This window comes from Ranitomeya imitator, chromosome 1 (assembly GCF_032444005.1).
Source record: "Ranitomeya imitator isolate aRanImi1 chromosome 1, aRanImi1.pri, whole genome shotgun sequence".
Taxonomy (NCBI): Eukaryota; Metazoa; Chordata; class Amphibia; order Anura; family Dendrobatidae; genus Ranitomeya; species Ranitomeya imitator.
The window spans coordinates 236,689,229-236,716,385 of record NC_091282.1 but is presented as its reverse complement, the minus strand read 5'-3'; the positions used below and the strand labels follow the sequence as shown (position 1 = coordinate 236,716,385).

General features: G+C 48.6%; 2 protein-coding genes across 3 annotated transcripts in view; one reads left to right on the top strand and one right to left on the bottom strand.

The window, feature by feature from the left end:
• The window catches only part of SPRING1 (SREBF pathway regulator in golgi 1), a 49,547-nt gene extending 43,157 nt beyond the window's left edge, over window positions 1-6,390 (bottom strand). Inside the window, exon 1 of one of the 2 annotated variants that reach the window (XM_069754724.1) lies at window positions 6,082-6,390. In XM_069754724.1, the coding sequence (XP_069610825.1) occupies window positions 6,082-6,192 (111 nt within the window). In that variant the 5' untranslated portion in view covers window positions 6,193-6,390. The remainder of the gene's footprint in view (window positions 1-6,081) is intronic. The other variant, XM_069754733.1, reaches the window with a different exon arrangement.
• The window catches only part of RNFT2 (ring finger protein, transmembrane 2), a 153,991-nt gene continuing 132,947 nt past the window's right edge, over window positions 6,114-27,157 (top strand). The window contains exon 1 of the mRNA XM_069754717.1: window positions 6,114-6,565. The gene's annotated coding sequence lies outside the window, so the exon portion shown is untranslated. The remainder of the gene's footprint in view (window positions 6,566-27,157) is intronic.

Here is a 27,157-nt window from a genome sequence, read left to right as displayed (position 1 = left end):
GGATATCCACCTATTACCCGCAACATCATAATTAAAAAGAGCTCCTAAAGCTGAAACCTGGACCTTCAGAGTGCTTACGGAGAGTCCTAATTCCAAACCTCTTTGTAGAAATTCCAACACTGGAAATATAGGAACTTCAGATGAAAGTTGTGCAGTATGGAATTGAAGAAATTTTCTCCAAATTCTAACATAAATTCTAGTAGTTGAAGGTTTTCTACTCTTCATAAGAGTGTTAATTAACCCACTAGAAAACCCCCTTATACTTAGTAACTGCCTCTCAAACTCCAGGCAGTCAGGTTCATGCCCTTTGCCTGAGGATGGAGGAATGGTCCCTGAGAGAGCAAGTCCTTGGACTGAGGCAGAATCCACGGGTCTGACACTGACATCGCCCTCAGCCATGAGAACCATGGCCTTTTGGGCCAGAATGGGGCTATCAACAGAACTCTTGCGCCTTCCTCCCTTATTTTTCTTATTACTATAGGTAATAGATTCCATGGGGGGAAAGCATAGGCCAGGTCGAATGTCCATGGTACCTGGAGGGCATCGAGTATGTCCGGCTTGTCCTCCCTGCATAGAGAGGCAAACCTCCTGACTTGACGGTTGGCTCTTGTGGAAAACAAGTCTATTTGAGGAACACCCCATCGAGCTGTTATTAATCTGAAAATCTTCCTGTTCAGCATCCATTCTCCCTGATGAAGAGTGTGACGGCTGAGGAAATCGGCATGAAAATTGTCTATGCCCCTGATGTGCACTGCTGACAAGGATAGCAGATGACCTTCGGCCAACTCCATGATGTCTGAAGCCACTTCTCTGAGTTTGTCCGACCTTGTACCTCCTTGATGGTTCAGATACGCCACCGCAGTGGTGTTGTCGGAGAATACTCTTGTGTGTGAGCCGCTGAGCTGAGGAAGAAAGTGAAGTAGGGAGTAGTATATAGCCCTCAACTCTTTGACATTTGAGGAATTATTAAGTTCTGAACTGGACCAAAGACCCTGGACCCACTGATCCTGAAAATGTGCCCCCCAGCCTTCAGGACTAGCGTCTGTGGTCACTATACTAGAAGGGGTGATTACCCATAGAACCCCTCTCGAAAGATTTTTTCGATTCAACCAACACATAAGGGAGTGTACTACTTCTGACGTTAGGAAAACTGTTCTATCCAGACATCCTCTATTTTTAATGTCCTCATCCAATACAAATTTTTGTAGATGCCTAGTATGGAACTGCGCCCACTGGACCGCAGGAATGCACGATGTTAGAGAACCTAGTAGTGACATGACATTCCTTAATGACATACTACGCTTTCTGATCGCTAAGGACACTTTATCGAATATGGAAGCCTCAAGGACTGAAGCTCTTCCCGGATCATGAGACGTATGTCATTCATCCTGACCGAACTCTCCTGCTGTAAAGTGTTATCAATGCAATGTTGACATAGCTCCTTAATATAGGAGTCAGGTAGGGGCTCATTACATATCTTACACTGCTTATGTTTAGATTTTGACGTCCGCTTAGCCTATAAAAAAGACACAAGCAGAGGAGACTACTGTAAGAGATATGAAGCTATATATACACTTATCCGGAAAATAAAATATATACCGGCTGCAGAGTTGTCTGGTCGGCCTGGGGTTTGGAACGGGACGATTTTTTCCCTGATTTATCCGTGGAATCACTCATTTTTGAGTGTCCGCTGATTTTCTTATTAGCATCACCACTAGGCAGGATTACAACCTCCAGTGGGCGCTCAATATCTTCCTGAGACGACATGGTGCGCACAGTGCCATGTGTCTTCAGCCTTATATAGAGCCGTTCTTACAAGGAATACACGCCCCCATCTTTCCTCCCCCCTTTTTTTTTTTTTTTTACCTGACCAACTTTATTGGCCCTCTCCACCGCTGTTGAGCGCCAAGGCGTCCACGCCAGCACGCTCAGCTGACCCCGCATACCCGGAAGTTCCTCTTTACATCCGGGTACGCCGACCATACAGCGCCTGCATGTGCGCTCGCGCGTCTTCCTTCTATGCTGCAGAGGAAGAGAAGCTCCTGCTACCGCGGCCGTTCATGCCCCACTGTGGCCGGAGGGTAAGCGCTTTCCATAGCGACACTTACTTGATGTGCTGACGGGGATTCTTTAGGCGGTGGAGCAAAAACCAACGGTCTCCCAACAGGGAGACTGTTGTGATCCCGGCATGCTGCTGATGTATCCAGATGAGGGGGGAACCAACAGGAACACCCGTCTCTGATGCTCGCTCTGGGGCCCCTGTCGCTCAACAGAGACGTACAGGCTGTGTTCCAGGCGAGCTTTTCCTCTTCTTAGCTGCAGAGATTCTCTCTGAGGGTTCCCTCCTTGGGAACAGGAAACCAACTGAGGAGCGAGGGGGGGCCGCCCCTTTTATCTCTCTGTAGGTTTCCTGTTCCTAGGGGCGGATCCCCTCTCTCTAGTGGGTGCTGTCGTGGCGAATAGAAAAAAAAATTTTTCCCACAAAAATTATTTTTTTAGCCCCCAGTTTGGTATTTTGTATTTTCCTGAGGGTAACAGGAGAAATTGGACCCCAAAATTTGTTGCCCAATTTGTCCTGAGTGCGATGATACACCATATGTGGGGGGAACCACTGTTTGGGCACATGGGAGGGCTCAGAAGGGAAGGAGTGCCATTTGAATGCAGACTTAGATGGAATGGTCTGCAGGTGTCACATTGCGTTTGCAGAGCCCCTAATGTACCTAAACAGTAGAAACCCCCCACAAGTGACACCATATTGGAAACTAGACCCCCCAGGGAACTAATCTAGATGTGTTGTGAGAACTTTGAACCCCCAAGTGCTTCACTACAGTTTATAACGCAGAGCCGTGAAAATAAAAAATCTTTTTTTTTCCCACAAAAAATATGTTTTAGCCCCGAGTTTTGCATTTTCTCAAGGGTAACAGGAGAAATTGGACCCCAAAAGTTGTTGTCCTATTTGTCCTGAGTACGCTGATACCCCATATGTTGGGGTAAACCCCTGTTTGAGCACACGGGAGAGCTCGGAAGGGAAGAAGCACTGTTTTACTTTTTCAACGCAGAATTGGCTGGAATTGAGATCGGGCGCCATGTCGCGTTTGGAGAGCCCCTGATGTGCCTAAACAGTGGAAACCCCCCAATTATAACTGATACCCTAATCCAAACACATCCCTAACCCTAATCCCAACAGTAACCCTAACCAAACCTCTAACCCTGACACACCCCTAACCCTACTCCCAACCCTATTCCCAACCGTAAATGTAATCTAAACCCTAACTGTAACTTTAGCCCCCAACCCAAACTGTAGCCCTAGCCCTAACCCTAACCCTAGCCCTAACCCTAGCCCTAACCCTAGCCCTAACCCTAGCCCTAACCCTAGCCCTAGCCCTAACCCTAGCCCTAACCCTAATGGGAAAATGGAAATAAATACTTTTTTTTAATTTTTCCCTAACTAAGGCGGTGATGAAGGGGTGTTTGATTTACTTTTACAGTGGGTTTTTTTAGCGGATTTTTATGATTGGCAGCCGTCACACAAAGAAAGACGCTTTTTATTGCAAAAAATATTTTTTGCATTACCACATTTTGAGAGCTATAATTTTTCTATATTTTGGTCCACAGAGTCATGTGAGGTCTTGTTTTTTGCGGGACGAATTGACGTTTTTATTGGTAACATTTTCGGGCACGTGACATTTTTTGATCGCTTTTTATTCCGATTTTTGTGAGGCAGAATGACCAAAAACCAGCTATTCATGAATTTCTTTTGGGGGAGGCGTTTATACCGTTCCGCGTTTGGTAAAATTGATAAAGCAGTTTTATTCTTCGGGTCAGTACGATTACAGCGACACCTCATTTATATCATTTTTTTATGTTTTGGCGCTTTTATACCATAAAAACTATTTTATAGAAAAAATAATTATTTTGGCATCGCTTTATTCTCAGGACTATAACTTTTTTATTTTTTTGCTGATGATGCTGTATGGCGGCTCGTTTTTTGCGGGACAAGATGACGCTTTCAGCGGTACCATGGTTATTTATATCTGTCCTTTTGATCGCGTGTTATTCCACTTTTTGTTCGGCGGTATGATAATAAAGCGTTGTTTTTTGCCTCGTTTTTTTTTTTTTTTTCTTACGGTGTTTACTGAAGGGGTTAACTAGTGGGCCAGTTTTATAGGTCGGGCCGTTACGGACGCGGCGATACTAAATATGTGTACTTTTATTGTTTTTTTTTTTTTTATTTAGATAAAGAAATGTATTTATGGGAATAATATTTATTTATTTTTTTTCATTATTTTGGAATATTTTTTTTTTTTTTTTTTACACAGTTGAAATTTTTTTTTTACTTTTTTATTTTGTCCCAGGGGGGGGACATCACAGATCGGTGATCTGACAGTTTGCACAGCACTCTGTCAGATCACTGATCTGACTAGCAGCGCTGCAGCCTTCACAGTGCCTGCTCTGAGCAGGCTCTGTGAAGCCACCTCCCTCCCTGCAGGACCCGGATCCGCGGCCATCTTGGATCCGGGGCTGGAGTGAGCAGGGAGGGAGGTGAGACCCTCGCAGCAACGCGATCACATCGCGTTGCTGCGGGGGGCTCAGGGAAGCCCGCAGGGAGCCCCCTCCCTGCACGGTGCTTCCCTGCACCGCCGGCACATCGCGATCATCTTTGATCGCGGTGTGCCGGGGGTTAATGTGCCGGGGGCGGTCCGTGACCGCTCCTGGCACATAGTGCCGGATGTCAGCTGCGATAGGCAGCTGACACCCGGCCGCGATCGGCGGCGCTCCCCCTGTGAGCGCCGCCGATCGCGCTGGACGTACTATCCCGTCCATGGTCATAGGGGCCCACCCCACATGGACGGGATAGTACGTCCGATGTCAGAAAGGGGTTAACAGAATAAAAATTCAAAATGTGAAAATTGCGAAATTTTCAAAATTTTCGCCAAATTTCCGTTTTTATCACCAATAAACACAGAATTTATTGACCTAAATTTACCACTAACATGAAGCCCAATAAGTCACGAAAAAACAATCTCAGAACCGCTAGGATCCGTTGAAGCGTTCCTGAGTTATTACCTCATAAAGGGACACTGGTCAGAATTGCAAAAAACGGCAAGGTCATTAAGGTCAAAATAGGCTGGGTCATGAAGGGGTTAAATAAAAACAGTGAAAAACTCACCTTCGATGTCTACCTGCCTCTCAGTGGTGCACGCTGCCGCTTCCATTCCTATAGATGCTCTGTGTGAAGGACCTGCGATGACGTCGCCGTCTTGTGATTGGTCGCGTGACCGCGACGTCATGGAAGGTCCTGCACACACACACCATCTATAGGAACGGACGCCGCTGAGGAGATCGGCTGTCTGCGGGTGAGTATAACCATTTTATTTATTTTATTATTTTTAAACATTCTATCCTTTACTATTGATGATGCATAGGCAGCATCTATAGTAAGAAGTTGGTCACACTTGTCAAACACTATGTTTGACAAGTGTGACCAACCTGTCAGTCAGTTTTCCAAGCGATGCTACAGATCGCTTGGAAAACTTTAGCATTCTGCAAGCTAATTACGCTTGCAAAATGCTAAAAAAACCGGGAAAAAAAAATGCAAAAAAAAATGCGGATTTGTTGCAGAAAATTTCTGGTTTTCTTCAGGAAATTTCTGCAAGAAATCCTGACGTGTGCACATACCCTGACTGTAGATACTAGCATGTGTTAATTATGCCGATTGCATTGCTGGAGAAAAAAAGAAAAGCATTCCTTCATCAAAATGACAGCAGCAGGAGCATCTATCACGTTCCAATACATGAACTGCACAGGCGCCACCAGCATTATTTTACTGCGGCCCAATTTTTTTCCCGCTATTGAGCAAAATGGCAAAATGGCACAGCTTTCTGTAAGCCACAACCATGCAAATGCTTTCTGATCACTGTCCATCAATAGCTGTGTGAACGCCCAACACCGAGCTGGGCAGGGGCTTGTATGGATGGCGGCTCTGCTCCCGCTGCACAGCACTGCTGGCCACAATGGCCGCCCCTGGAGCAGCTCGGGACCAGCCTCACACACCACACCCTCCCACGGGCCGGCGCTCACCTGCTTCAGGGTGCTGCTGAGGAAGTAGATGAGAGAGAGTCCGAACACCACGCCCAGCACCCATCTCTTGCGCAGGATCTTCCTCCACAGCATAGACACCACCTGCACCATCCCTGCCCGTGTACAGCTGTCAGCGCTGCGGTCACGTCATACCAGCACCGGACAGCCGGGCATGGCGGCGCTGTGCCTCCACTATAACCGCAGGCTGGCGCGCTACAGTATGCGCCGCACTACAAGTCTCAGCTCACAGCCTCTCTGCTGTACAGCACCCATAGGTTACTAGTTATGTTATATCCCCGGAAGTGATCCTTGCAGCTGGTTCCACTTCCTGTGTAAGCGCTTTGTTCCCATGGTGACGGTTGAGAAACGCTCTTTTCTGTCACGTGACATGTCGCAGTGACCCGGATACGACTGAGTGCGCAGCCGGCTTCTGCCTGCAGCGGTGACGTAATCCGGTCCTCACCAGTGCACCGCCCAAGACCAGGTGAGAAGATGCGGGAGGCTCCACAGATGGCAGGGACCGAGAGGAAGGCGCCATCCTCTCTATACAGCAGCGCATCTCCTCTCTATTGTCCTCTGTTATCAGCCAGGGGAGTCTGTGAGGAAGGCGCCATCCTCTCTATACAGCAGAGCATCTCCTCTCTATTGTCCTCTGTTATCAGCCAGGGGAGGCTGTGAGGAAAGCGCCATCCTCTCTATACAGCAGCGCATCTCCTCTCTATTGTCCTCTGTTATCAGCCAGGGGAGACTGTGAGGAAGGCGCCATCCTCTCTATACAGCAGTGCATCTCCGCTCTATTGTCCTCTGTTATCAGCCAGGGGAGTCTGTGAGGAAAGCGCCATCCTCTCTGTACAGCAGTGCATCTCCGCTCTATTGTCCTCTGTTATCAGCCAGGGGAGTCTGTGAGGAAAGCGCCATCCTCTCTATACAGCAGAGCATCTCCTCTCTATTGTCCTCTGTTATCAGCCAGGGGAGTCTGTGAGGAAAGCGCCATCCTCTCTGTACAGCAGCGCATCTCCTCTCTATTGTCCTCTGTTATCAGCCAGGGAGGCTGTGAGGAAAGCGCCATCCTCTCTGTACAGCAGCGCATCTCCGCTCTATTGTCCTCTGTTATCAGCCAGGGGAGTCTGTGAGGAAAGCGCCATCCTCTCTGTACAGCAGTGCATCTCCTCTCTATTGTCCTCTGTTATCAGCCAGGGGAGGCTGTGAGGAAAGCGCCATCCTCTCTATACAGCAGTGCATCTCCTCTCTATTGTCCTCTGTTATCAGCCAGGGGAGTCTGTGAGGAAAGCGCCATCCTCTCTGTACAGCAGCGCATCTCCGCTCTATTGTCCTCTGTTATCAGCCAGGGGAGTCTGTGAGGAAAGCGCCATCCTCTCTGTACAGCAGCGCATCTCCGCTCTATTGTCCTCTGTTATCAGCCAGGGGAGTCTGTGAGGAAAGCGCCATCCTCTCTGTACAGCAGCGCATCTCCGCTCTATTGTCCTCTGTTATCAGCCAGGGGAGGCTGTGAGGAAAGCGCCATCCTCCCTATACAGCAGTGCATCTCCTCTCTATTGTCCTCTGTTATCAGCCAGGGGAGGCTGTGAGGAAAGTGCCATCCTCTCTATACAGCAGAGCATCTCCTCTCTATTGTCCTCTGTTATCAGCCAGGGGAGGCTGTGAGGAAAGCGCCATCCTCTCTATACAGCAGCGCATCTCCTCTCTATTGTCCTCTGTTATCAGCCAGGGGAGTCTGTGAGGAAGGCGCCATCCTCTCTATACAGCAGTGCATCTCCTCTCTATTGTCCTCTGTTATCAGCCAGGGGAGTCTGTGAGGAAGGCGCCATCCTCTCTATACAGCAGAGCATCTCCTCTCTATTGTCCTCTGTTATCAGCCAGGGGAGGCTGTGAGGAAAGCGCCATCCTCTCTATACAGCAGCGCATCTCCTCTCTATTGTCCTCTGTTATCAGCCAGGGGAGTCTGTGAGGAAGGCGCCATCCTCTCTATACAGCAGCGCATCTCCTCTCTATTGTCCTCTGTTATCAGCCAGGGGAGGCTGTGAGGAAAGCGCCATCCTCTCTGTACAGCAGCGCATCTCCGCTCTATTGTCCTCTGTTATCAGCCAGGGGAGTCTGTGAGGAAAGCGCCATCCTCTCTGTACAGCAGCGCATCTCCGCTCTATTGTCCTCTGTTATCAGCCAGGGGAGTCTGTGAGGAAAGCGCCATCCTCTCTGTACAGCAGCGCATCTCCGCTCTATTGTCCTCTGTTATCAGCCAGGGGAGTCTGTGAGGAAAGCGCCATCCTCTCTATACAGCAGAGCATCTCCTCTCTATTGTCCTCTGTTATCAGCCAGGGGAGTCTGTGAGGAAAGCGCCATCCTCTCTATACAGCAGTGCATCTCCTCTCTATTGTCCTCTGTTATCAGCCAGGGGAGTCTGTGAGGAAAGCGCCATCCTCTCTGTACAGCAGAGCATCTCCTCTCTATTGTCCTCTGTTATCAGCCAGGGGAGGCTGTGAGGAAAGCGCCATCCTCTCTATACAGCAGAGCATCTCCTCTCTATTGTCCTCTGTTATCAGCCAGGGGAGGCTGTGAGGAAAGCGCCATCCTCTCTATACAGCAGCGCATCTCCTCTCTATTGTCCTCTGTTATCAGCCAGGGGAGGCTGTGAGGAAAGCGCCATCCTCTCTATACAGCAGCGCATCTCCGCTCTATTGTCCTCTGTTATCAGCCAGGGGAGTCTGTGAGGAAGGCGCCATCCTCTCTATACAGCAGAGCATCTCCGCTCTATTGTCCTCTGTTATCAGCCAGGGGAGTCTGTGAGGAAGGCGCCATCCTCTCTATACAGCAGTGCATCTCCGCTCTATTGTCCTCTGTTATCAGCCAGGGGAGGCTATGAGGAAGGCGCCATCCTCTCTATACAGCAGCGCATCTCCGCTCTATTGTCCTCTGTTATCAGCCAGGGGAGTCTGTGAGGAAGGCGCCATCCACTCTATACAGCAGAGCATCTCCTCTCTATTGTCCTCTGTTATCAGCCAGGGGAGTCTGTGAGGAAAGCGCCATCCTCTCTATACAGCAGAGCATCTCCTCTCTATTGTCCTCTGTTATCAGCCAGGGGAGGCTGTGAGGAAGGCGCCATCCACTCTATACAGCAGAGCATCTCCTCTCTATTGTCCTCTGTTATCAGCCAGGGGAGTCTGTGAGGAAAGCGCCATCCTCTCTGTACAGCAGAGCATCTCCTCTCTATTGTCCTCTGTTATCAGCCAGGGGAGGCTGTGAGGAAAGCGCCATCCTCTCTATACAGCAGAGCATCTCCTCTCTATTGTCCTCTGTTATCAGCCAGGGGAGGCTGTGAGGAAAGCGCCATCCTCTCTATACAGCAGCGCATCTCCTCTCTATTGTCCTCTGTTATCAGCCAGGGGAGGCTGTGAGGAAAGCGCCATCCTCTCTATACAGCAGCGCATCTCCGCTCTATTGTCCTCTGTTATCAGCCAGGGGAGTCTGTGAGGAAGGCGCCATCCTCTCTATACAGCAGAGCATCTCCGCTCTATTGTCCTCTGTTATCAGCCAGGGGAGGCTGTGAGGAAGGCGCCATCCTCTCTATACAGCAGTGCATCTCCTCTCTATTGTCCTCTGTTATCAGCCAGGGGAGGCTGTGAGGAAAGCGCCATCCTCTCTATACAGCAGAGCATCTCCTCTCTATTGTCCTCTGTTATCAGCCAGGGGAGTCTGTGAGGAAAGCGCCATCCTCTCTATACAGCAGAGCATCTCCTCTCTATTGTCCTCTGTTATCAGCCAGGGGAGGCTGTGAGGAAAGCGCCATCCTCTCTATACAGCAGAGCATCTCCTCTCTATTGTCCTCTGTTATCAGCCAGGGGAGTCTGTGAGGAAAGCGCCATCCTCTCTATACAGCAGAGCATCTCCTCTCTATTGTCCTCTGTTATCAGCCAGGGGAGTCTGTGAGGAAAGCGCCATCCTCTCTATACAGCAGAGCATCTCCTCTCTATTGTCCTCTGTTATCAGCCAGGGGAGGCTGTGAGGAAAGCGCCATCCTCTCTATACAGCAGCGCATCTCCTCTCTATTGTCCTCTGTTATCAGCCAGGGGAGGCTGTGAGGAAAGCGCCATCCTCTCTATACAGCAGCGCATCTCCGCTCTATTGTCCTCTGTTATCAGCCAGGGAGGCTGTGAGGAAAGCGCCATCCTCTCTATACAGCAGCGCATCTCCTCTCTATTGTCCTCTGTTATCAGCCAGGGGAGGCTGTGAGGAAAGCGCCATCCTCTCTATACAGCAGCGCATCTCCTCTCTATTGTCCTCTGTTATCAGCCAGGGGAGGCTGTGAGGAAAGTGCCATCCTCTCTATACAGCAGTGCATCTCCTCTCTATTGTCCTCTGTTATCAGCCAGGGGAGGCTGTGAGGAAAGTGCCATCCTCTCTATACAGCAGAGCATCTCCTCTCTATTGTCCTCTGTTATCAGCCAGGGGAGGCTGTGAGGAAAGTGCCATCCTCTCTATACAGCAGTGCATCTCCTCTCTATTGTCCTCTGTTATCAGCCAGGGGAGTCTGTGAGGAAAGCGCCATCCTCTCTATTCAGCAGCGCATCTCCTCTCTATTGTCCTCTGTTATCAGCCAGGGGAGGCTGTGAGGAAAGTGCCATCCTCTCTATACAGCAGAGCATCTCCTCTCTATTGTCCTCTGTTATCAGCCAGGGGAGGCTGTGAGGAAAGTGCCATCCTCTCTATACAGCAGTGCATCTCCTCTCTATTGTCCTCTGTTATCAGCCAGGGGAGTCTGTGAGGAAAGCGCCATCCTCTCTATACAGCAGTGCATCTCCTCTCTATTGTCCTCTGTTATCAGCCAGGGGAGGCTGTGAGGAAAGCGCCATCCTCTCTATACAGCAGAGCATCTCCTCTCTATTGTCCTCTGTTATCAGCCAGGGGAGGCTGTGAGGAAAGTGCCATCCTCTCTATACAGCAGTGCATCTCCTCTCTATTGTCCTCTGTTATCAGCCAGGGGAGTCTGTGAGGAAAGCGCCATCCTCTCTATTCAGCAGCGCATCTCCTCTCTATTGTCCTCTGTTATCAGCCAGGGGAGGCTGTGAGGAAGGCGCCATCCACTCTATACAGCAGCGCATCTCCTCTCTATTGTCCTCTGTTATCAGCCAGGGGAGGCTGTGAGGAAGGCGCCATCCACTCTATACAGCAGAGCATCTCCTCTCTATTGTCCTCTGTTATCAGCCAGGGGAGTCTGTGAGGAAAGCGCCATCCTCTCTGTACAGCAGAGCATCTCCTCTCTATTGTCCTCTGTTATCAGCCAGGGGAGGCTGTGAGGAAAGCGCCATCCTCTCTATACAGCAGAGCATCTCCTCTCTATTGTCCTCTGTTATCAGCCAGGGGAGGCTGTGAGGAAAGCGCCATCCTCTCTATACAGCAGCGCATCTCCTCTCTATTGTCCTCTGTTATCAGCCAGGGGAGGCTGTGAGGAAAGCGCCATCCTCTCTATACAGCAGCGCATCTCCGCTCTATTGTCCTCTGTTATCAGCCAGGGGAGTCTGTGAGGAAGGCGCCATCCTCTCTATACAGCAGAGCATCTCCTCTCTATTGTCCTCTGTTATCAGCCAGGGGAGGCTGTGAGGAAAGCGCCATCCTCTCTATACAGCAGCGCATCTCCTCTCTATTGTCCTCTGTTATCAGCCAGGGGAGGCTGTGAGGAAAGTGCCATCCTCTCTATACAGCAGTGCATCTCCTCTCTATTGTCCTCTGTTATCAGCCAGGGGAGGCTGTGAGGAAGGCGCCATCCTCTCTATACAGCAGCGCATCTCCTCTCTATTGTCCTCTGTTATCAGCCAGGGGAGGCTGTGAGGAAAGCGCCATCCTCTCTATACAGCAGTGCATCTCCTCTCTATTGTCCTCTGTTATCAGCCAGGGGAGTCTGTGAGGAAAGCGCCATCCTCTCTATTCAGCAGAGCATCTCCTCTCTATTGTCCTCTGTTATCAGCCAGGGGAGGCTGTGAGGAAAGCGCCATCCTCTCTATACAGCAGCGCATCTCCTCTCTATTGTCCTCTGTTATCAGCCAGGGGAGGCTGTGAGGAAAGCGCCATCCTCTCTATACAGCAGCGCATCTCCTCTCTATTGTCCTGTGTTATCAGCCAGGTGGAGGCTGTGAGGAAAGCGCCATCCTCTCTATACAGCAGCGCATCTCCTCTCTATTGTCCTCTGTTATCAGCCAGGGGAGGCTGTGAGGAAAGTGCCATCCTCTCTATACAGCAGAGCATCTCCTCTCTATTGTCCTCTGTTATCAGCCAGGGGAGGCTGTGAGGAAAGTGCCATCCTCTCTATACAGCAGTGCATCTCCTCTCTATTGTCCTCTGTTATCAGCCAGGGGAGGCTGTGAGGAAGGCGCCATCCTCTCTATACAGCAGCGCATCTCCTCTCTATTGTCCTCTGTTATCAGCCAGGGGAGTCTGTGAGGAAAGCGCCATCCTCTCTATTCAGCAGAGCATCTCCTCTCTATTGTCCTCTGTTATCAGCCAGGGAGGCTGTGAGGAAAGCGCCATCCTCTCTATACAGCAGAGCATCTCCTCTCTATTGTCCTCTGTTATCAGCCAGGGGAGGCTGTGAGGAAAGCGCCATCCTCTCTATACAGCAGCGCATCTCCTCTCTATTGTCCTCTGTTATCAGCCAGGGAGGCTGTGAGGAAAGTGCCATCCTCTCTATACAGCAGAGCATCTCCTCTCTATTGTCCTCTGTTATCAGCCAGGGGAGTCTGTGAGGAAAGCGCCATCCTCTCTATTCAGCAGAGCATCTCCTCTCTATTGTCCTCTGTTATCAGCCAGGGAGGCTGTGAGGAAAGCGCCATCCTCTCTATACAGCAGAGCATCTCCTCTCTATTGTCCTCTGTTATCAGCCAGGGGAGGCTGTGAGGAAAGTGCCATCCTCTCTATACAGCAGAGCATCTCCTCTCTATTGTCCTCTGTTATCAGCCAGGGGAGGCTGTGAGGAAAGCGCCATCCTCTCTATACAGCAGAGCATCTCCTCTCTATTGTCCTCTGTTATCAGCCAGGGGAGGCTGTGAGGAAAGTGCCATCCTCTCTATACAGCAGAGCATCTCCTCTCTATTGTCCTCTGTTATCAGCCAGGGGAGGCTGTGAGGAAAGCGCCATCCTCCCTATACAGCAGAGCATCTCCTCTCTATTGTCCTCTGTTATCAGCCAGGGGAGGCTGTGAGGAAGGCGCCATTCTCTCTGTACAGCAGCGCATCTCCTCTCTATTGTCCTCTGTTATCAGCCAGGGGAGGCTGTGAGGAAAGCGCCATCCTCTCTATACAGCAGCGCATCTCCTCTCTATTGTCCTCTGTTATCAGCCAGGGGAGGCTGTGAGGAAAGCGCCATCCTCTCTATACAGCAGAGCATCTCCCCTCTATTGTCCTCTGTTATCAGCCAGGTGGAGGCTGTGAGGAAAGCGCCATCCTCTCTATACAGCAGCGCATCTCCGCTCTATTGTCCTCTGTTATCAGCCAGGGGAGGCTGTGAGGAAAGTGCCATCCTCTCTATACAGCAGCGCATCTCCTCTCTATTGTCCTCTGTTATCAGCCAGGGGAGGCTGTGAGGAAAGTGCCATCCTCTCTATACAGCAGCGCATCTCTTCTCTATTGTCCTCTGTTATCAGCCAGGGGAGGCTGTGAGGAAAGCGCCATCCTCTCTATACAGCAGAGCATCTCCTCTCTATTGTCCTCTGTTATCAGCCAGGGGAGGCTGTGAGGAAAGCGCCATCCTCTCTATACAGCAGCGCATCTCCTCTCTATTGTCCTCTGTTATCAGCCAGGGGAGGCTGTGAGGAAAGCGCCATCCTCTCTATACAGCAGCGCATCTCCTCTCTATTGTCCTCTGTTATCAGCCAGGGGAGGCTGTGAGGAAAGCGCCATCCTCTCTATACAGCAGAGCATCTCCTCTCTATTGTCCTCTGTTATCAGCCAGGGGAGGCTGTGAGGAAAGCGCCATCCTCTCTGTACAGCAGCGCATCTCCTCTCTATTGTCCTCTGTTATCAGCCAGGGGAGGCTGTGAGGAAAGCGCCATCCTCTCTATACAGCAGCGCATCTCCTCTCTATTGTCCTCTGTTATCAGCCAGGGAGGCTGTGAGGAAAGCGCCATCCTCTCTGTACAGCAGTGCATCTCCTCTCTATTGTCCTCTGTTATCAGCCAGGGGAGTCTGTGAGGAAAGCGCCATCCTCTCTATACAGCAGCGCATCTCCTCTCTATTGTCCTCTGTTATCAGCCAGGGGAGGCTGTGAGGAAAGCGCCATCCTCTCTATACAGCAGAGCATCTCCTCTCTATTGTCCTCTGTTATCAGCCAGGGGAGTCTGTGACGAAAGCGCCATCCTCTCTATACAGCAGCGCATCTCCTCTCTATTGTCCTCTGTTATCAGCCAGGGGAGTCTGTGAGGAAAGCGCCATCCTCTCTATACAGCAGCGCATCTCCTCTCTATTGTCCTCTGTTATCAGCCAGGGGAGTCTGTGACGAAAGCGCCATCCTCTCTATACAGCAGCGCATCTCCTCTCTATTGTCCTCTGTTATCAGCCAGGGGAGGCTGTGAGGAAAGCGCCATCCTCTCTATACAGCAGTGCATCTCCTCTCTATTGTCCTCTGTTATCAGCCAGGGAGGCTGTGAGGAAAGCGCCATCCTCTCTATACAGCAGCGCATCTCCTCTCTATTGTCCTCTGTTATCAGCCAGGGGAGGCTGTGAGGAAAGCGCCATCCTCTCTATTCAGCAGCGCATCTCCTCTCTATTGTCCTCTGTTATCAGCCAAGGAGGCTGTGAGGAAAGCGCCATCCTCTCTATACAGCAGCGCATCTCCTCTCTATTGTCCTCTGTTATCAGCCAGGGGAGGCTGTGAGGAAAGCGCCATCCTCTCTATACAGCAGCGCATCTCCTCTCTATTGTCCTCTGTTATCAGCCAGGGATGCTGTGAGGAAAGCGCCATCCTCTCTGTACAGCAGCGCATCTCCTCTCTATTGTCCTCTGTTATCAGCCAGGGGAGGCTGTGAGGAAAGCGCCATCCTCTCTATACAGCAGAGCATCTCCTCTCTATTGTCCTCTGTTATCAGCCAGGGATGCTGTGAGGAAAGCGCCATCCTCTCTGTACAGCAGCGCATCTCCTCTCTATTGTCCTCTGCTATCAGCCAGGGGAGGCTGTGAGGAAAGCGCCATCCTCTCTGTACAGCAGCGCATCTCCTCTCTATTGTCCTCTGTTATCAGCCAGGGGAGGCTGTGAGGAAAGCGCCATCCTCTCTATACAGCAGCGCATCTCCTCTCTATTGTCCTCTGTTATCAGCCAGGGGAGGCTGTGAGGAAAGCGCCATCCTCTCTATACAGCAGAGCATCTCCTCTCTATTGTCCTCTGTTATCAGCCAGGGATGCTGTGAGGAAAGCGCCATCCTCTCTGTACAGCAGCGCATCTCCTCTCTATTGTCCTCTGTTATCAGCCAGGGGAGGCTGTGAGGAAAGCGCCATCCTCTCTGTACAGCAGCGCATCTCCTCTCTATTGTCCTCTGTTATCAGCCAGGGGAGGCTGTGAGGAAAGCGCCATCCTCTCTGTACAGCAGCGCATCTCCTCTCTATTGTCCTCTGTTATCAGCCAGGGGAGGCTGTGAGGAAAGCGCCATCCTCTCTATACAGCAGCGCATCTCCTCTCTATTGTCCTCTGTTATCAGCCAGGGGAGGCTGTGAGGAAAGCGCCATCCTCTCTATACAGCAGAGCATCTCCTCTCTATTGTCCTCTGTTATCAGCCAGGGGAGGCTGTGAGGAAAGCGCCATCCTCTCTGTACAGCAGTGCATCTCCTCTCTATTGTCCTCTGTTATCAGCCAGGGGAGGCTGTGAGGAAAGCGCCATCCTCTCTGTACAGCAGCGCATCTCCGCTCTATTGTCCTCTGTTATCAGCCAGGGAGGCTGTGAGGAAAGCGCCATCCTCTCTATACAGCAGAACATCTCCTCTCTATTGTCCTCTGTTATCAGCCAGGGGAGTCTGTGACGAAAGCGCCATCCTCTCTATACAGCAGCGCATCTCCTCTCTATTGTCCTCTGTTATCAGCCAGGGGAGTCTGTGAGGAAAGCGCCATCCTCTCTATACAGCAGCGCATCTCCTCTCTATTGTCCTCTGTTATCAGCCAGGGGAGTCTGTGACGAAAGCGCCATCCTCTCTATACAGCAGCGCATCTCCTCTCTATTGTCCTCTGTTATCAGCCAGGGGAGGCTGTGAGGAAAGCGCCATCCTCCCTACACAGCAGCGCATCTCCTCTCTATTGTCCTCTGTTATCAGCCAGGGGAGGCTGTGAGGAAAGCGCCATCCTCTCTATACAGCAGTGCATCTCCTCTCTATTGTCCTCTGTTATCAGCCAGGGAGGCTGTGAGGAAAGCGCCATCCTCTCTATACAGCAGCGCATCTCCTCTCTATTGTCCTCTGTTATCAGCCAGGGGAGGCTGTGAGGAAAGCGCCATCCTCTCTATTCAGCAGCGCATCTCCTCTCTATTGTCCTCTGTTATCAGCCAAGGAGGCTGTGAGGAAAGCACCATCCTCTCTATACAGCAGCGCATCTCCTCTCTATTGTCCTCTGTTATCAGCCAGGGATGCTGTGAGGAAAGCGCCATCCTCTCTGTACAGCAGCGCATCTCCTCTCTATTGTCCTCTGTTATCAGCCAGGGGAGGCTGTGAGGAAAGCGCCATCCTCTCTATACAGCAGAGCATCTCCTCTCTATTGTCCTCTGTTATCAGCCAGGGATGCTGTGAGGAAAGCGCCATCCTCTCTGTACAGCAGCGCATCTCCTCTCTATTGTCCTCTGTTATCAGCCAGGGGAGGCTGTGAGGAAAGCGCCATCCTCTCTGTACAGCAGCGCATCTCCTCTCTATTGTCCTCTGTTATCAGCCAGGGAGGCTGTGAGGAAAGCGCCATCCTCTCTATACAGCAGAGCATCTCCTCTCTATTGTCCTCTGTTATCAGCCAGGGGAGGCTGTGAGGAAAGCGCCATCCTCTCTGTACAGCAGCGCATCTCCTCTCTATTGTCCTCTGTTATCAGCCAGGGGAGGCTGTGAGGAAAGCGCCATCCTCTCTATACAGCAGCGCATCTCCTCTCTATTGTCCTCTGTTATCAGCCAGGGGAGGCTGTGAGGAAAGCGCCATCCTCTCTATACAGCAGAGCATCTCCTCTCTATTGTCCTCTGTTATCAGCCAGGGGAGGCTGTGAGGAAAGCGCCATCCTCTCTATACAGCAGCGCATCTCCTCTCTATTGTCCTCTGTTATCAGCCAGGGGAGTCTGTGAGGAAAGCGCCATCCTCTCTATACAGCAGAGCATCTCCTCTCTATTGTCCTCTGTTATCAGCCAGGGGAGGCTGTGAGGAAAGCGCCATCCTCTCTATACAGCAGAGCATCTCCTCTCTATTGTCCTCTGTTATCAGCCAGGGAGGCTGTGAGGAAAGCGCCATCCTCTCTATACAGCAGCGCATCTCCTCTCTATTGTCCTCTGTTATCAGCCAGGGGAGTCTGTGAGGAAAGCGCCATCCTCCCTATACAGCAGCGCATCTCCTCTCTATTGTCCTCTGTTATCAGCCAGGTGGAGGCTGTGAGGAAAGCGCCATCCTCTCTATACAGCAGCGCATCTCCTCTCTATTGTCCTCTGTTATCAGCCAGGGAGGCTGTGAGGAAAGCGCCATCCTCTCTATACAGCAGAGCATCTCCTCTCTATTGTCCTCTGTCATCAGCCAGGGGAGGCTGTGAGGAAAGCGCCATCCTCTCTATACAGCAGCGCATCTCCTCTCTATTGTCCTCTGTTATCAGCCAGGGGAGGCTGTGAGGAAAGCGCCATCCTCTCTGTACAGCAGTGCATCTCCTCTCTATTGTCATCTGTTATCAGCCAGGGGAGGCTGTGAGGAAAGCGCCATCCTCTCTGTACAGCAGCGCATCTCCTCTCTATTGTCCTCCGTTATCAGCCAGGGGAGGCTGTGAGGAAAGTGCCATCCTCTCTATACAGCAGTGCATCTCCTCTCTATTGTCATCTGTTATCAGCCAGGGGAGGCTGTGAGGAAAGCGCCATCCTCTCTGTACAGCAGTGCATCTCCTCTCTATTGTCCTCTGTTATCAGCCAGGGGAGGCTGTGAGGAAAGTGCCATCCTCTCTATACAGCAGCGCATCTCCTCTCTATTGTCCTCCGTTATCAGCCAGGGGAGGCTGTGAGGAAAGTGCCATCCTCTCTATACAGCAGCGCATCTCCTCTCTATTGTCCTCTGTTATCAGCCAGGGGAGGCTGTGAGGAAAGCGCCATCCTCTCTATACAGCAGAGCATCTCCTCTCTATTGTCCTCTGTCATCAGCCAGGGGAGGCTGTGAGGAAAGCGCCATCCTCTCTATACAGCAGCGCATCTCCTCTCTATTGTCCTCTGTTATCAGCCAGGGGAGTCTGTGAGGAAAGCGCCATCCTCTCTATGCAGCAGCGCATCTCCTCTCTATTGTCCTCTGTTATCAGCCAGGGAGGCTGTGAGGAAAGCGCCATCCTCTCTATACAGCAGCGCATCTCCTCTCTATTGTCATCTGTTATCAGCCAGGGGAGGCTGTGAGGAAAGCGCCATCCTCTCTATACAGCAGTGCATCTCCTCTCTATTGTCATCTGTTATCAGCCAGGGAGGCTGTGAGGAAAGCGCCATCCTCTCTGTACAGCAGTGCATCTCCTCTCTATTGTCCTCTGTTATCAGCCAGGGAGGCTGTGAGGAAAGCGCCATCCTCTCTATACAGCAGTGCATCTCCTCTCTATTGTCCTCTGTTATCAGCCAGGGAGGCTGTGAGGAAAGCGCCATCCTCTCTATACAGCAGCGCATCTCCTCTCTATTGTCCTCTGTTATCAGCCAGGGGAGGCTGTGAGGAAAGCGCCATCCTCTCCATACAGCAGCGCATCTCCTCTCTATTGTCCTCTGTTATCAGCCAGGGGAGGCTGTGAGGAAAGCGCCATCCTCTCTATATAGCAGCGCATCTCCTCTCTATTGTCCTCTGTTATCAGCCAGGGGAGGCTCTGAGGAAAGCGCCATCTCTATACAGCAGCGCATCTCCTCTCTATTGTCCTCTGTTATCAGCCAGGGGAGGCTGTGAGGAAAGCGCCATCCTCTCTGTACAGCAGTGCATCTCCTCTCTATTGTCCTCCGTTATCAGCCAGGGGAGGCTGTGAGGAAAGCGCCATCCTCTCTATATAGCAGCGCATCTCCTCTCTATTGTCCTCTGTTATCAGCCAGGGGAGGCTCTGAGGAAAGCGCCATCCTCTCTATACAGCAGCGCATCTCCTCTCTATTGTCCTCTGTTATCAGCCAGGGGAGGCTGTGAGGAAAGCGCCATCCTCTCTGTACAGCAGCGCATCTCCTCTCTATTGTCCTCCGTTATCAGCCAGGGGAGGCTGTGAGGAAAGCGCCATTCTCTCTATACAGCAGCGCATCTCCTCTCTATTGTCCTCTGTTATCAGCCAGAGGAGGCTGTGAGGAAAGCGCCATCCTCTGTATACAGCAGCGCATCTCCTCTCTATTGTCCTCTGTTATCAGCCAGGGGAGGCTGTGAGGAAAGCGCCATTCTCTCTGTACAGCAGCACATCTCCTCTCTATTGTCCTCTGTTATCAGCCAGGGGAGGCTGTAAAAAAAGCGCCATCCTCTCTATACAGCAGCGCATCTCCTCTCTATTGTCTTCCGTTATCAGCCAGGGGAGGCTGTGAGGAAAGCGCCATCCTCTCTATACAGCAGTGCATCTCCTCTCTATTGTCCTCTGTTATCAGCCAGGGGAGGCTGTGAGGAAAGCGCCATTCTCTCTGTACAGCAGCGCATCTCCTCTCTATTGTCCTCTGTTATCAGCCAGGGAGGCTGTGAGGAAAGCGCCATCCTCCCTATACAGCAGCGCATCTCCTCTCTATTGTCCTCTGTTATCAGCCAGGGAGGCTGTGAGGAAAGCGCCATCCTCCCTATACAGCAGCGCATCTCCTCTCCTCTCTATTGTCCTCTGTTATCAGCCAGGGGAGGCTGCCTGTATTGATGGGATAATGGGATGGCTGCTGGCAGGAGGACCGGCTTCTACATCAGAGTCTGTAAACGTTTCGAGTTCTCCCGATTTAGAAACCTTTCTGTAGATGTGGGAATATAGGAGGCTCAGAGGTCGCTTGTCACCACCATCTTTAGTGGCGCACTGCATGAAATTAAAGGGATTGTCCATCCATGTAAATGAAAAGACCTAAAAAAGTAATCCCTTCCTGAACCCTCGTGCCTCAGTCTCCTTGGTCCTGACACAAACATGTGACCACTGCAGCCAATCATATTAGTGAGGTTGACATGTCACCTTTAGTGATTGGCTGCAGCAGTCACATGTCCGTGTCAGAATGTCACCTCTGGTTCGGTGGGGGCGAGATTAACGTCTTTCATTTTATTATACACTTGTACGTGGCCTGTGATAGTGATGACCCAGTGTTGGGATGGGTCATCAACAGTGCCGGACTGCGGTGGGAAGGGCCCATCAGTAACATTAACCCTTGGGGTCCACTGTTCAGCTAGATGCAAATGTTATATTACCCCCATTTCCATATTGACCTATGCTCCGTCGTATATAATAATACACTGGAAGGTTGATAAGTGAGTGATGAGATCCTGCCTTTGTCTGTACATAGTGAGTCAGGTGTATTGTGTGAAGTACTGCTCATATAGAGGGATAGGGCCCACCGGAGGATTTACCTGTTCCCCTGTGGGCCAGTCCGAGCCTGATCAACAGTGCCCGATCTGTGGAGGTCTGTCACCGATCACCGATCTGTGGAGGTCTGTCACCGATCAGCTGCGACCAGTTCAGGCAGCCAGGTGTAAACCCTGGAGAAAGCTGTGTGGCTCCATTCAGTGTGTAGCAGCCGCTGCTGGATACTGCAGAACAGCCCCAGCTACACGAGCAGTGTATACCCGATGGAGGAGGGAACTGGTCCTAATGAATCCTGATGGGTGGTGTCAAGTTCCCATTGTGGCTTCATAAGCTTTGATGGTGAGAACAGAGCTGCAGACTGCAGTGCTTGCTATTAAATAACCCAAAAGAAAAACATGAACAAAACCTCATTATTGTACCCAGGAGTTGGAGAAATACAGTATTATATTGTGCAATTTTAAAGGGCATCTGTCAGTAGGATTGTCCCTTCTAATCTGTCTATGTGGGCATGTAGGTCAAAAGAAGCAAAATAAAATAACTTCTTAACTGTGATCTGATATTTTGTTCCAGAGAAATCCACATTTCCCTTATATTTAAATGAGCTGTTGAGGACTATGAGGCGGGCACTGATCTGTATGAGAATCTGCCTTCAGAGATTATAAGTACCGGTAAGTGTGATTTATCAGTGTGATGCTATGCAGTTAGAAATGTGGATCTCTCCAAAATAGGACACTAGATTGCAGATATCAAGGTATATTTAACCCTCCATGACCTACATGCCCATATAGACGCTTAGGAGGGATGATCCTAATCACAGATTCCCAAGAATTGAGCTGCAGTACCCGAAAACGGCCACTAGATAGTGTCAGAGCTACAGTGTTCTTCAGGACAGTTGCTGCTGGAGCAGCTAACAACTGATTAGTGGGGGGCCGGGTATAGGACCCCCACAGACCTGATACTGATTACCTTTCCTACAGATAGGCTAGCAATATCTAATTAAGACACCTCACTTTTTTTTCAGTGTCTTAAAAAGGTCATCCACAAAGAGAGAATGCTATAAAATAAAGAGGTGCCCCGTACTTACCGGATTTATCCAACTGCAGCCTATTATCGAGTTTAGATGTGATGCTGGCAAGTATAGCAAATGGCCACTAAGGCCAGTAATCGTCTGCAGGGGGATCTAATGGGTGAGTATAAGGTACAACTCTATTTTACACCAGTCACTCTTTTTGGCTAATTTTTGGAACATACTGTAAAACCCATAGTGGGAATCTTTCCATTCAAATCCCCCCAACTGACTGTAAACTATGACAATAGATGTAATTATTTTTTACTTACCCAATGCAAACGAGTGTATTTGGTTATTTTTAGGTTACATTTCTCTCTTATGTTTAGTTTTGGCACCTGGAAAATAAATTAAAAACAGACTATAAGGCCTCGTTGTCATGTCAGTGATTTTTCTCAATAGCAAAAAGAGTGATTTTTATCGGTGTTTTGGATCAGATTTTCATTAGTGTTTGGTTCTCGTGGTCACTTTTACCATCAGAGTTTGAGCCGTTTTTTTTTCCCCATATGAGATCTTTTCTCCAGCTTCTATCAAACAAACATGAAAATTAGAGAGCACCAGGATGGGTGTCAAATGCTGTCCCAGTTTTCCTCCAACCCATAGACTTGCATTGGTGAGTTTGATCCGTGAGTAGGATCTAAAACAGACACGTCTCTCTTTTTTTGCAGGCTACTCAGTTGACAAACTCAGACATGTGAACTGCCACATAGACTATAATGGGTTGTGGTTTTATCTGTGAAAATCACTAATGGCGTGCGAAAATCAATGCTATATTATACACACACACGTGTAAATCCTACCTCTGACTTATCTCCAGATCAGTGGTCCCCCAAACCCCTGGTTAGGTACCATCCATCCAGAAAGATGTATCCTCGTCTTCATTCATACCCCTTTTAATGCCGCCTCACCAGGTGGGATAGGGGTCCCCAGTTCTGGAGATGGATTTGACCCACATCTTTTAGCCATTTGTCTTCTATCCTAGTAACATAGTAACATAGTAACATAGTAAGGCCGAAAAAAGACATTTGTCCATCCAGTTCAGCCTATATTCCATCATGATAAATACCCAGATCTACGTCCTTCTACAGAACCTAATAATTGTATGATACAATATTGTTCTGCTCCAGGAAGACATCCAGGCCTCTCTTGAACCCCTCGACTGAGTTCGCCATCACCACCTCCTCAGGCAAGCAATTCCAGATTCTCACTGCCCTAACAGTAAAGAATCCTCTTCTATGTTGGTGGAAAAACCTTCTCTCCTCCAGACGCAAAGAATGCCCCCTTGTGCCCGTCACCTTCCTTGGTATAAACAGATCCTCAGCGAGATATTTGTATTGTCCCCTTATATACTTATACATGGTTATTAGATCGCCCCTCAGTCGTCTTTTTTCTAGACTAAATAATCCTAATTTCGCTAATCTATCTGGGTATTGTAGTTCTCCCATCCCCTTTATTAATTTTGTTGCCCTCCTTTGTACTCTCTCTAGTTCCATTATATCCTTCCTGAGCACCGGTGCCCAAAACTGGACACAGTACTCCATGTGCGGTCTAACTAGGGATTTGTACAGAGGCAGTATAATGCTCTCATCATGTGTATCCAGACCTCTTTTAATGCACCCCATGATCCTGTTTGCCTTGGCAGCTGCTGCCTGGCACTGGCTGCTCCAGGTAAGTTTATCATTAACTAGGATCCCCAAGTCCTTCTCCCTGTCAGATTTACCCAGTGGTTTCCCGTTCAGTGTGTAATGGTGATATTGATTCCCTCTTCCCATGTGTATAACCTTACATTTATCATTGTTAAACCTCATCTGCCACCTTTCAGCCCAAGTTTCCAACTTATCCAGATCCATCTGTAGCAGAATACTATCTTCTCTTGTATTAACTGCTTTACATAGTTTTGTATCATCTGCAAATATCGATATTTTACTGTGTAAACCTTCTACCAGATCATTAATGAATATGTTGAAGAGAACAGGTCCCAATACCGACCCCTGCGGTACCCCACTGGCCACAGCGACCCAGTTAGAGACTATACCATTTATAACCACCCTCTGCTTTCTATCACTAAGCCAGTTACTAACCCATTTACACACATTTTCCCCCAGACCAAGCATTCTCATTTTGTGTACCAACCTCTTGTGCGGCACGGTATCAAACGCTTTGGAAAAATCGAGATATACCACGTCCAATGACTCACCGTGGTCCAGTCTATAGCTTACCTCTTCATAAAAACTGATTAGATTGGTTTGACAGGAGCGATTTCTCATAAACCCATGCTGATATGGAGTTAAACAGTTATTTTCATTGAGATAATCCAGAATAACATCCCTCAGAAACCCTTCAAATATTTTACCAACAATAGAGGTTAGACTTACTGGCCTATAATTTCCAGGTTCACTTTTAGAGCCCTTTTTGAATATTGGCACCACATTTGCTATGTGCCAGTCCTGCGGAACAGACCCTGACGCTATAGAGTCACTAAAAATAAGAAATAATGGTTTATCTATTACATTACTTAGTTCTCTTAGTACTCGTGGGTGTATGCCATCCGGACCCGGAGATTTATCTATTTTAATCTTATTTAGCCGGTTTCGCACCTCTTCTTGGGTTAGATTGGTGACCCTTAATATAGGGTTTTCATTGTTTCTTGGGATTTCACCTAGCATTTCATTTTCCACCGTGAATACCGTGGAGAAGAAGGTGTTTAATATGTTAGCTTTTTCCTTGTCATCTACAACCATTCTTTCCTCACTATTTTTTAAGGGGCCTACATTTTCAGTTTTTATTCTTTTACTATTGATATAGTTGAAGAACAGTTTGGGATTAGTTTTACTCTCCTTAGCAATGTGCTTCTCTGTTTCCTTTTTGGCAGCTTTAATTAGTTTTTTAGATAAAGTATTTTTCTCCCTATAGTTTTTTAGAGCTTCAATGGTGCCATCCTGCTTTAGTAGTGCAAATGCTTTCTTTTTACTGTTAATTGCCTGTCTTACTTCTTTGTTTAGCCACATTGGGTTTTTCCTATTTCTAGTCCTTTTATTCCCACAAGGTATAAACCGCTTACACTGCCTATTTAGGATGTTCTTAAACATTTCCCATTTATTATCTGTATTCTTATTTCTGAGGATATTGTCCCAGTCTACCAGATTAAGGGCATCTCTAAGCTGTTCAAACTTTGCCTTCCTAAAGTTCAGTGTTTTTGTGACTCCCTGACAAGTCCCCCTAGTGAAAGACAGGTGAAACTGCACAATATTGTGGTCGCTATTTCCTAGATGCCCGACCACCTGCAGATTTGTTATTCTGTCAGGTCTATTAGATAGTATTAGGTCTAAAAGTGCTGCTCCTGTGGTTGGATTCTGCACCAATTGTGAAAGATAATTTTTCTTGGTTATTAGCAGAAACCTGTTGCCTTTATGGGTTTCACAGGTTTCTGTTTCCCAGTTAATATCCGGGTAGTTAAAGTCCCCCATAACCAGGACCTCATTATGGGTTGCAGCTTCATCTATCTGCTTTAGAAGTAGACTTTCCATGGTTTCTGTTATATTTGGGGGTTTGTAACAGACCCCAATGAGAATTTTGTTACCAGTTTTCCCTCCATGAATTTCAACCCATATGGACTCGACATCCTCATTCCTTTCGCTAATATCCTCCCTTAAAGTGGACTTTAGACAAGACTTTACATAGAGACAAACCCCTCCTCCTCTCCGATTTTTACGATCCTTTCTAAACAGACTGTAACCCTGTAAGTTAACTGCCCAGTCATAGCTTTCATCTAACCATGTCTCGGTTATTCCCACTATGTCAAAGTTACCTGTAGATATTTCTGCTTCTAGTTCTTCCATCTTGTTTGTCAGGCTTCTGGCGTTTGCGAGCATGCAGTTTAGAGGATTTTGTTATCCTGTAGATATGGCATTGTGGGCATACCCTCTATATTAACAGAACCTGAAAGCTGCAAGATTATGTCATATTTTTAGTTATTTTAGTGTTATAAAAAGCATAAAACAAGAATACTGCCCAAAGTCAAATCTGTTGCTCACATCAGACCTGCCAGATTGCTTGTAGACCTGTTTCTTTTCACCTTTTAAGGGTCTGTTCACACATTATGTTTTTGCCGCAAAAAAACACAGCATTTTACTGTACCAGGAAAGTGACTGAGATTTCTTAAGTCTCATACATGTTGCTTGTTTTTCTCCTTGCACATTTGAAGCAGTTTCAGATATGCAGAATGTCAATTCTTTCTGCACTTTGCATGGGGGAAAAAATGTACGCTAACACGTGTGTAGTGTGAACATACCCTTAGGCTGTGTGCACACGTTGCAGATTTTTCACGTTTTTCCGCTATAAAAACGCGAAAAAAGCCGCATACATTATGCATCCCATCATTTAGAATGCATTCTGCAATTTTTGTGCACATGATGCGTTTTTTTTCCACGAAAAAAATTAATCGCGGTAAAAAACGCAGCATATTCATTAATTTTGCGGATTTTTTGCGGATTTCCCATTATATTATTGTATTGGGAACCTCCAGAAAAATCCGCAAAAAAACGCACCAAAAAGCGAGAAAAACGCATGCGGATTTCTTTCAGAAAATGTCCAGTTCTGCTCAGGAAATTTCTGCAAGAAATCCTGAACGTGTGCACATAGCCTTAAACTGATTTATTATCCGTGACACGATCGTGTCTTCTTAGGCCGGCGTCACACACAGCGTATGAAAATACGGTCCGTATATTACGGCCGTAATACGCTGAAAAGTCCCGAAAATAGTGGTCCGTAGCTCCTCCGTAGGCAGGGTGTGTCAGCGTTTGTTGCGCATGGCATCCTCCGTATGTAATCCGTATGTCAGCCGTAATGCGTGTTTTTATCGCAGGCTTACATAACCAACATACGGCTATACAAGGGATCCATGTGTTAAAAATAAAAAAAAAACATATATACTAATATATATATATATATATATATATATATATATATATATATATATATAGTCAGGGAGACACATATACAGTGGGGCAAAAAAGTATTTAGTCAGTCAGCAATAGTGCAAGTTCCACCACTTAAAAAGATGAGAGGCGTCTGTAATTTACATCATAGGTAGACCTCAACTATGGGAGACAAACTGAGAAAAAAAAATCCAGAAAATCACATTGTCTGTTTTTTTAACAATTTATTTGCATATTATGGTGGAAAATAAGTATTTGGTCAGAAACAAAATTTCATCTCAATACTTTGTAATATATCCTTTGTTGGCAATGACAGAGGTCAAACGTTTTCTGTAAGTCTTCACAAGGTTGCCACACACTGTTGTTGGTATGTTGGCCCATTCCTCC